At 42.0% G+C, this 11,133-nt stretch overlaps 1 protein-coding gene across 1 annotated transcript; it reads left to right on the top strand.

The window, feature by feature from the left end:
- The first annotated feature begins 309 nt into the window (after window positions 1–309).
- On the top strand, window positions 310–3,113 carry LOC140863753 (probable serine/threonine-protein kinase PBL15). Its single transcript, XM_073267389.1, has 5 exons — window positions 310–772; window positions 1,006–1,141; window positions 1,788–1,924; window positions 2,042–2,165; window positions 2,491–3,113. The coding sequence occupies exons 1-5, from the start codon at window positions 350–352 to the stop codon at window positions 2,940–2,942; spliced, it is 1,272 nt and encodes a 423-aa protein (XP_073123490.1). The 5' UTR covers window positions 310–349; the 3' UTR covers window positions 2,943–3,113.
- The last annotated feature ends 8,020 nt before the right edge of the window (window positions 3,114–11,133 follow it).

The raw sequence follows: 11,133 nt of genomic DNA, 5'->3' as shown, positions 1-11,133 counted from the left end.
GTCTGATCTTAATGAGATAGATAAATCAACTATGTTCATATTTATAATAAAAGTAATATTTTTTTACGCGTGACCTAAATATAATATGTGTTATAAAATTAACCAATGAATCACTTATCATAAGAAATTTTTGTATCATGAAAATAATATATCAAAGCAAAAGTATGGTTGGAATGGAATATCTCCCGTGAGCTCAAATATATATTTAGTTTTGTAGCCACAATAGACCCCATTAATTAAATTATATATATGTATATAAATATAAATAAACCCGACTAAACAAAATTAATTCCAAGGCTTGATATAACATATATATCCCTCCTTTCCCAAACATCAAAAGAGAGCCATAATGAGAACCACAAAGTCTCAGCCATGGCGACCCTTAACTTCCAAGTGTTGCTCCGCCGACGATCACATTATATTCCGAAGCCTGAGCCGCTGCCGGCCTTCTTCGAAATCCGAATTCTCGAAGAACATAGCCCCATTGCCTTCTTTCAGAAAGTTTTCCTTCTCCGACGTAAGCCGTTCGTCTTCGGCCAGGATCAACGAGGATCTTGCTCAGTCTTTCGGCCAGGATTTGTACGATTTCCAGCTGAGCGAACTCCGCGCCATAACGCAGAACTTTTCGAGCAATTTCTTGTTGGGAGAAGGTGGCTTCGGGAGGGTTCACAAAGGGTATGTGGACGAGAGTTTGAGGGCAGGGTTGAAGCCTCAGGCTGTTGCTGTTAAGCTTCTTGATATTGAAGGCCTTCAAGGTCATAGGGAATGGCTTGTAAGTAATCAGGTTTTATTATATTTGACCCTACTCATAAAAAAATATTCAAAAATATTATTTTTCACCTCAAAAAATGGACTCAACTACTATATTCCGCCAAGAATTCTAGAAATTAAAATTTATTTTAGTTCGGGTTGTTTAAGAATTATGGTTCCGCCATTGTTGATATATTTATATATTTGTTATTGTTATTAATTAGTTAAATATTTATGATTGATAAATTAATGAAGGCGGAAGTGATATTTCTGGGGCAGCTAAGGCATCCGAATTTGGTGAAGTTGATTGGTTATTGCTGCGAAGATGAAGAAAGGCTACTTGTGTATGAATTCATGCCTCGAGGCAGCTTGGAAAATCATTTGTTCAAGAGTACGTAACTCCTTATTCACATATTTGTTTATTTTAATAATAAATTTGATATGAGGTTTCGCGTTCGATACTCAACTATATATTGAATTTGTTGATCATGTTAAGTCCATTCGGATTCATAGATGAAAATTTTGTTGATCATGTTAAGTCCATTCGGATTCATAGATGAAAATTTAGAAAGACCAGAGTTTATTTTTTATTTTTTAAAAAAAGTCGTGGACTGATTTTAATACCCGATATTTTTTTAATTATATATGTTGTCATATTATTAAAACCAGTCTATTAAAAGTGACTACTTTTGGTCATCATAATTATTGCAAGTGAAGGCACAAAAGCATTTTTTTTCCACTTAATAAAAAGTATCACAAAAATAATTTAAAGTAAATCTATAGAATATTTATAACCATCACATCTCATATTTTCACTTTTCTTTTTCATTTCAAATTTTCATAATTTCGCAGAATATTCTGATATACTTATTTATATTTTTTAATACAGAAAAAAACTGCAAAAGTTATGTGTCTTTGTAATTTTTTTTTTATTAATAACCAGAAATGATTAGTGTATCGTCCAGATTGATTTGATATCTATGACCTAATTTTTGTTTCATAAATAAATAAATAAAAATATTACTGTAATTTCTTAGGGTTGTCCATATCATTGCCATGGGGGACAAGATTGAAAATCGCAATTGGTGCAGCCAAAGGTCTCGCCTTTTTGCATGGTGCCGATAACCCCGTCATATATCGTGATTTCAAGACCTCTAATGTCTTACTTGATTCCGTACGTTTCATATTTTCAAGAAAATTCTTCAATTAGTATTTCATTTCATTTCGTTTTTTTCTTTTGTTTCCGTCACGTGTAAATAAATATAAAGATGATGTCTTTTTTTTTTTTTAGGATTTTAACGCTAAATTATCAGATTTCGGATTAGCGAAAATGGGTCCCGAAGGTTCGAATACCCACGTTACCACGAGGGTAATGGGAACATACGGATATGCTGCTCCCGAGTATGTGAGCACAGGTATATATATATGTAAAAGAAGATTTTTCTACGATATATAGGCAGTGTTTGGAAAAACTTCTAAAAAGCACTTCTCAGCTTTTTGTTAACAAAATTTCACAATATTGCAAAATTTTGTTAACGAAAAGCTGATAAATACTTCCTAAAAGCTCTCCCAAACACTATCATAGTCGATATATAAATTAATTGGTATGTTTAAATTTCACATAAAACTTATGGACTCGATAAGTAGCTAGAAAGGCGGTGGTACCCATTATTTGTCACATAAATTTTAAAATATAAATTTATATTATGAAATATAATAAAATTATCAACATGATGGCAGGCCACTTGACTACTAAAAGTGACATATACAGCTTTGGAGTGGTTCTACTGGAACTCCTAACAGGGAGAAGAGCAATGGACAAAAAGAGGCCCAAAAGTGAACAGAACTTGGTGGATTGGGCCAGGCCTTACTTAATCAATAGCAGGAGAATACGGTGCATAATGGACCCTCGTCTTGCGGGCCAGTACTCCGTCAAGGGAGCCAAAGAAATGGGTCTACTGGCTCAACAGTGTGTGAGCTTGAACCCTAAAGACAGGCCCAAAATGCCGGCCATTATTGAAACTCTTGAATGCCTGCAGAATTTGAAGGATATGGCCGTCACTTGCGGGCAATGGCCCGGATCCCCGAAAACGGGTCGAAATGTGGGTTACCCGAATAGGATGAGGAGGGAACACGGGTTCGGGTGCAAGAGTGCTGCTGCTGTTGCTTCTGCCAGTCCTAGGAGCAAATGAGCTTTGTTTTATATAAATTTGAGATTTGGATATTAATAATTATGTAAAAAAATTATTACTCATATTATCTTATATATATATAAAAAATAAAATAAAGAAATAAATATTAGCTTGTTAAAACAAGGCACGTATATTATATAGTTGCCAATGTATGTAAATATGTGAATATGAATGTGAAATCGATATTATATAATATGAAAACTTTTTTTTTTTTTTTGCTAGCCATTAATTATGTTAAACATGTTGCCGTTTGTTTGACAAATATTTAATTTAATAAATCTAGGTTGGAATTCATCTCAAGCCAATCGATATCTCCATAGACATGTCATCTATGTTTCGAAAATCCTCACTTGATCAATTGATCTGAATTAAGATGGCGCATTCGAAAAAGATTGGCTATGGGCTTTGGAGCTTAGGATTTTCATCTTTTTTCTATTAAGTGTTTTTTATTTTCACATTGTCAAGAGTGGATGTTTGAGTTCTGATATCCAAATCGGTTCAAATGGGTCGGTTATTTTTTCAAATGTAGGGCACTAATTTTCACATCGTTAAGTTCTCAGTTTTTGTATTTCATAAAAAAAAATGTTAATTTTATTGAAGATATTTTTGTATTATAGATTTGGATAATTGTGTGCATATGATGATGAATTTTAAGATATCATATCGTTAGATCATATATAGATCATATGAACATCATGTGACTACAAATATATTTAATGTAATGTAACAATGGAGTGGTTGCTTTGAATATTGAAAGAATTAAAATGATTTAAAAAATAAGACAAACATGAATACATGAAATGAATGCAAAAAAAAATTATTCCATCCGTATGTAAAATAAAATTAATATTTTTGAAATAAAAAATAATATTTTTTTAATGAAAAACCTAAATAAGAGATCATTTTCCTGAAATTGACGAGACAGTCGTGTACCAAAGTCCAAACCACACTTTTTATTGTTTTTTCTCATTTCGTTCGTGAATAACGGGAAAATTAGCATTTTGGTCCTGTATGTTGGCTTTTTTTTTGTTTTGGTCCGGTATGTTGGCTTGTTTTGAAAAAGATCCTGTAACTTGATTTTTTTTTTTGGATTTAGTCCTATATGTTGTGTAGTGACCCTTACCCGGATCACCTACTAAACAGAACTTATGCATGCAACTAACTTAATTAAACAAATATCAGAATAAAACTGCGGAATTCAATAACATTATACAATCCCAAGTAAAGGAATCTGTAATTATCCAATAATATACAACCAAATCGAATAACTGTATAAACCCAAACAACGGTAATAAAACCTAGACGAAGCTCCAGCTGGCCAACCACTGACTAGTCCCTCCTGGATCCACCCTCCTCGTCCAATCGCAAACCTGCCCCATGGAATGGGGTGTCCAGAAAATACAGAGTACGAGACGTGAGCATAAAACGCTCAGTGCGAGAGTATGAGTATACATGCATGCAAAGTGAACTCCCTATAGACTCGAGGTCAAGGATCAGATAATAGAGATAGACCAGGCCCTGGTATGTAGCACGCTGTGCCGTCGCTTCAGGAGGTGGCTCCCATACCGAGATAACCGTGGATACGCCGGACCCAAATCGATGGAAGTTCATCCACTAACAGGATAGGGTACAACCCTACTACAGACATCTCGAAGGAGATACAACAAGATGCAAATGAATGCAGCATAATATCATGGCATATAAATCATGCAGTCATATAATACATGCATACTCAGTCAGGATATCTCGAACAGTACTTTCGCCCCTCAAAACAGTGAAAGCTCTACCAACTCTAGGTCCACGCCTATAGTCTGCTCTACACTGCCAAATGATACTACTATCATTAAAGTGTTCTAAAAGCCTTAACTAAGCTATTGCATACTCCTAAATATTTATAGGGAGCAAAGCTATACCTTCGTCCGTCGTTAGCCCTTTGATGTCGATGCCTCCAGAACTTGGGCACGACTCCGCTACGACTACCGAACGTCTTTCCGACCTCCGGACCAAGCCTAAGAAGACTAGAACAGCTCCAAAAGGACTAGAAAGGAAAGGAGAACTCGGAATTGGCAAACGAAAGTGAAGTCTCGGCCTTCTATTTATAGACAACGATCGGAACTTCCGATCCTTGATCGGAACGTCCGAACCTCGATCGGAACGTCCGATCCTGTCATCGGAGCTTCCGAAGATCCTGATCTGCCACGTGTCAAAATATCACTTGATGAATCCGGATAGGGGTGATCGGAGCTTCCGGTCCTGATCGGAGCTTCCGATCCAACCACACGTCATGCCTGACGTAATAACATCGGTGCCTCCGATCGCTCATCGGAGCTTCCGATCCTGTTCGGAGCTTCCGATCGTGCCTTCGGAGCTTCCGATCCGTCCGATACCTAATTCAATTAATTAGCATTAATTCTTTAATTACTCAATTAGGGCACGGGCTACTACATTCTCCCCCACTTAAGATATTTCGTCCTCGAAATCAGATCTTAAGTACCGAATGCAAATACAGAAATCAGAAACATTCTTTATTCAAATCAAACGTTTACAGAGTTTGCAACTGAATACAACTTAAAGAATGAAATCAAAACAACTCAGGATGGTCTTTACGCATCCTGTCCTCAAGCTCCCAAGTAGCTTCCTCAGTGCCTCGGCACTGCCACTGAACTAAAACCAAAGGAATTACTTTGTTCCGTAAAACCTTATCCTTATAATCAAGGATGCGAAGAGGTTTCTCAACATAAGTCAAATCCTTGTCTACCTGAACCTCAGATCGCTGCAGAATATGAGATTCATCCGCCACATACCGTTGCAACAGAGATACGTGGAACACGTCGTGAATGCTGGATAGATGCGGTGGCAATGCTAGTCGATAAGCCAAATCGCCAATACTCTCCAAGATCTCAAACGGACCGATAAATCTGGGAGACAACTTGCCCTTAAGGCCAAATCTGAGAATCTTGCGAAAAGGTGACACTCTCAGAAACACTTTCTCCCCGACCTCGAACTGCAAAGGCCTACGCTTGATATTAGCATAACTGGCCTGACGATCCTGTGCAGTCTTAATCCGTTTCTTGATCTGATCAACAATGTCTATCGCCTGCTGGATAAACTCCGGTCCTTCAGCCTGTCTCTCCCCCACTTCTTCCCAGAAGAGTGGAGTACGACAACGTCGCCCATACAACGCTTCAAAAGGTGCCATCCCAATACTAGTGTGATAGCTGTTGTTGTAAGCGAACTCGATCAACGGCAAATGATCCTGCCAGGCTGAACCAAAATCCATGACGCACACTCTAAGCATATCTTCTAACGTACGGATAGTGCGCTCTGACTGACCATCAGTCTCCGGATGATAGGCTGTACTCAAACTGAGAGTAGTACCCATCGCACGCTGAACACTCCCCCAGAATCTAGAAGTAAACCTGGGGTCCCGATCGCTGACAATGCTCACAGGCACTCCATGAAGTCGAACGATCTCCTGAATGTACATCCGTGCCATGCGATCCACAGAGTACTCTCGGCTATAGGCAATGAAATGCGCTGACTTGGTGAGTCGGTCCACCACCACCCAGATAGCATCACAGTTCCTCGGGGATACCGGCAAATGGGTCACAAAGTCCATAGTGATAAACTCCCATTTCCATTCAGGAATAGGCAGACTGTGAAGCAATCCTCCAGGTCGTCGGTGCTCTGCCTTGACCTGTTGACACACCAAACATCTCGAAACAAACTGATAAACACTGCGTTTCATTCCCTTCCACCAGAAACGAGTACGTAGATCCTTGTACATCTTGTTGCTCCCAGGATGAATACTCAACTTAGTGCGATGTGCCTGAGATAAAATCTCCTCTCGCAACTCTTCATCCTGTGGAATCACAAGCCTACCAGACAAACACAGAAAGCCATCTGACTGATAATGAAATTCAGACGAGCTACCCTCGTTAGCTAGACGAGCTAAACGCTGGGTCTTTGAATCAGACATCTGAGCATCTCGGATCCGCGAATACAAGGCTGGCTCAGATAATATCGCAAACATCTGGATACTCTGCATACCTTTCTTATGCTTGAAGGTAAAACCTGAAGTACAACAGTCACTGATCGCACTAGACATCGAACAAGTCTGAAGTGCGGATAGTCGCATCTTGCGACTCAAAGCATCAGCGGTGAGATTAGCAGCTCCCGGATGGTACTTAATCTCGCAATCATAGTCCTTAAGCAAGTCCATCCAACGTCTCTGTCTCATGTTCAATTCTGCCTGAGTGAACAAATACTTGAGACTCTTATGGTCGGTGAAGATCTCAAATTTCTCGCCATAAAGATAATGACGCCAGATCTTCAAAGCGAACACAATGGCTGCCAATTCCAAATCATGGACTGGGTAGTTGTCCTCGTGAAGCTTCAGCTGTCTAGAAGCGTATGCGATCACATGCCCATTCTGAGTCAGGACACAACCTAACCCCTGAAGAGAAGCATCCGTGTAAACTACATACCCTCCAGATCCTGACGGTAATGCTAACACCGGCGCAGAAGTCAACCGCCGTCGAAGCTCACGAAAATTCTCCTCACACTCGGAGGACCACTCAAAATCCACACCCTTGTGGGTAAGCTGCGTCAACGGTCGAGCTAACTGAGAGAAGTTCAGAATGAAGCGACGATAATACCCTGCTAGACCCAGAAAACTACGGATCTCAGCAACTGTCGTCGGACGCAACCAATTAAGTACCGCTTCAATCTTGCTTGGATCAACAGAAATCCCCTCCCTGGATATGATATGGCCAAGAAAAACCACTCTATCCATCCAGAACTCACACTTGCTCAGCTTGGCGTACAATTGCTCATCTCAAAGAGTCTGCAGTACCAACCGCAAGTGAGAAACATGCTCTTCCGTATTACGCGAATAAACCAGGATGTCGTCAATGAAGACCACGACAAACTTGTCCAAATACTCCCTGAAGACACGGTTCATCAGATCCATGAATATAGCCGGCGCATTAGTCAAACCAAATGGCATCACTAGGAACTCGTAATGCCCATAGCGAGTACGGAATGCAGTCTTGGCTACGTCCTGATCACGGACTCTCAACTGATGATACCCAGATCTCAAGTCAATCTTGGAGTAAATTGATGTGCCCTGCAGCTGGTCAAACAAGTCATCAACACGAGGCAACGGATACTTGTTCTTCACAGTCACTCGATTCAGCTGCCGATAGTCAATGCACAGCCGCATCGACCCATCCTTCTTCTTCACGAAGAGAACAGGAGCTCCCCAAGGAGATACACTAGGACGAATGTACCCCTTGTCCAAAAGATCCTGTAGCTGATTCTTTAACTCACGCATCTCTGACGGAGCCAGACGATACGGTGCTCTAGAAATAGGCGAAGTACCCGGCATCAACTCTATGCCAAACTCGACTTCCCTAGCAGGAGGAAAACCCGGAATCTCATCAGGAAACACATCTGGAAATTCATCCACAACAGGAATTCTCTCTATCCCAATACTCTTAGCGGACAAATCAACTGCATAGATAAGGAAGCCTTCCCCGCCAGACTCTAGAGCTCGACAGGCTCTCAAAGCGGATACCAAAGGCATCGGGGGTCGCGCTCCCTCACCATAGAAAAACCAACTCTCACTCCCTTCCGGATGAAAGCGTATTAATCTCTGATAGCAGTCCACTGAAGCTCGATAGGTAGTCAGCACATCTATTCCCAGAATGCAATCAAAGTCGTCCATCGCCAGGACCATGAGATTCGCCAACAGAACGTTCCCTTCGAACTCTAAAGGGCAACCCATCACTAGACGCTTAGCCAAAGCAGATTGGCCCGTCGGAGTAGAAACAGACATCACTACGTCTAGTGCAATGCATGGTAACTTATGCCTCTTAACAAAACGTGCAGAAATGAAGGAATGAGATGCACCAGTGTCAATAAGTACAAGAGCAGGTATACCATAAAGCATAAATGTACCTGCGATGACTTTCTCATTCTCCTCCACAGCCTGATCATGTCTCAGGGCAAACACCTGGCCAGAAGCTTGTGGCCTCAAATGAGAACTCCCAGCAGACTGTCCCTGCGACCTCTGCTGAACGGTGGCCTGAGAACCCGATCCTGAACCAGAACCAGAACCGCCTCCCCCAGACAGTGGACAATCCCTCCGGATATGACCAGTCTCTCCACAACGGAAACAAGCTCCAGAAGCTCTACGGCACTTGTCGGATGGATGGTTCTTCCCACAGTGATCACACTTGTCCTTCTTACCATAACGGACAATACCTCCAGAACCAGAGGAAGAAGAAGATCCAGACTTCTTGAAAGTTTGGGCACGGGGACCCAAAGAACTAGCAGGCCTCGACTGAGGGAAAGACCTGTTCCGCCGAATGCTGTCCTCTGCCTGATGACAACGGCTCACCAAACCCTCGTAGGACATGTCGTCGCCAACCGCCACACGGTCATGGATCTCAGGGTTAAGGCCCTGAAGAAACAGATTATACTTCATCTCTGAGCTATCAGCAATCTCGGGGCAATAGGATAGCAGATCAAAGAACCTCTGCTGATACTCATCGATAGACATGGTTCCCTGTCGCAGACTCAGTAGCTCGCCTGCCTTCGACTGTCGGAGTGCAGGAGGAAAATACCGCTTTTGGAAAGCTGTGCGAAACTCGGCCCAGGTGGCCACTCCTCTCGCCGCAACAAAAGGTGTAGAAGTAAACCTCCACCACCTGCGCGCACGCCCATCCAGAAGATAGCCAAGGGTCTCCACCTTCTGCTCATCGGTGCATTGGAAAGTCTGAAAAGTCATCTCCATGCGGTCTAACCAGTTCTCCGCATCCTCCGGAGACTCACCTCCAACTAAGGGCTTGGGACCCATAGCTAAGAATCGACGCACAGTGAAACGCTCGTCGTCATGATGACGATGACGCCGTTCTCGACGAGGCTCCCGGTCGGCATCACCCCAACGCCCACCAACACTGCCATGAGAACTCTGGTCGTCACGATTTGACATCTACAAAAAAATACCTCAAGGTGAGACTAAATCCCAAGAATTCTTTTGCAGGCTCTGATACCATAAATGTAGTGACCCTTACCCGGATCACCTACTAAACAGAACTTATGCATGCAATTAACTTAATTAAACAAATATCAGAATAAAACTGCGGAATCCAATAACATTATACAATCCCAAGTAAAGGAATCTGTAATTATCCAATAATATACAACCAAATCGAATAGCTGTATAAACCCAAACAACGGTAATAAAACCTAGACGAAGCTCCAGCTGGCCAACCACTGACTAGTCCCTCCTGGATCCACCCTCCTCGTCCAATCGCAAACCTGCCCCATGGAATGGGGTGTCCAGAAAATACAGAGTACGAAACGTGAGCATAAAACGCTCAGTGCGAGAGTATGAGTATACATGCATGCAAAGTGAACTCCCTATAGACTCGAGGTCAAGGATCAGATAACAGAGACAGACCGGGCCCTGGTATGTAGCACGCTGTGCCGTCGCTTCAGGAGGTGGCTCCCATACCGAGATAACCGTGGATACGCCGGACCCAAATCGATGGAAGTCCATCCACTAACAGGATAGGGTACAACCCTACTACAGACATCTCGAAGGAGATACAACAAGATGCAAATGAATGCAGCATAATATCATGGCATATAAATCATGCAGTCATATAATACATGCATACTCAGTCAGGATATCTCGAACAGTACTTTCGTACCTCAAAACAGTGAAAGCTCTACCAACTCTAGGTCCACGCCTATAGTCTGCTCTACACTGCCAAATGATACTACTATCATTAAAGTGTTCTAAAAGCCTTAACTAAGCTATTGCATACTCCTAAATATTTATAGGGAGCAAAGCTATACCTTCGTCCGTCGTTAGCCCTTTGATGTCGATGCCTCCAGAACTTGGGACGACTCCGCTACGACTACCGAACGCCTCTCCGACCTCCGGACCAAGCCTAAGAAGACTAGAACAGCTCCAAAAGGACTAGAAAGGAAAGGGGAACTCGGAATTGGCAAACGAAAGTGAAGTCTCGGCCTTCTATTTATAGACAACGATCGGAACTTCCGATCCTTGATCGGAACGTCCGAACCTCGATCGGAACGTCCGATCCTGTCATCGGAGCTTCCGAAGATCCTGATCTGCCACGTGTCAAAATATCACTTGATGACTCCGGATAGGGGT

The sequence above is a fragment of the Henckelia pumila genome, chromosome 4 (genome assembly GCF_033568475.1).
Source record: "Henckelia pumila isolate YLH828 chromosome 4, ASM3356847v2, whole genome shotgun sequence".
NCBI lineage: Eukaryota > Viridiplantae > Streptophyta > Magnoliopsida > Lamiales > Gesneriaceae > Henckelia > Henckelia pumila.
Note: the sequence above shows the minus strand (reverse complement) of the source record. Positions and strands in the feature narration are given on the sequence as shown.

Excerpts from the sequence above, each read along its gene's own strand:
- LOC140863753 (XM_073267389.1), top strand. The coding sequence starts at position 350 with ATGAGAACCACAAAGTCTCAGCCATGGCGACCCTTAACTTCCAAGTGT. Across the intron at positions 773-1,005 it reads AAGGTCATAGGGAATGGCTT|GCGGAAGTGATATTTCTGGG; the intron begins GTAAGTAATCAG and ends AAATTAATGAAG. Across the intron at positions 1,925-2,041 it reads CTAATGTCTTACTTGATTCC|GATTTTAACGCTAAATTATC; the intron begins GTACGTTTCATA and ends TTTTTTTTTTAG.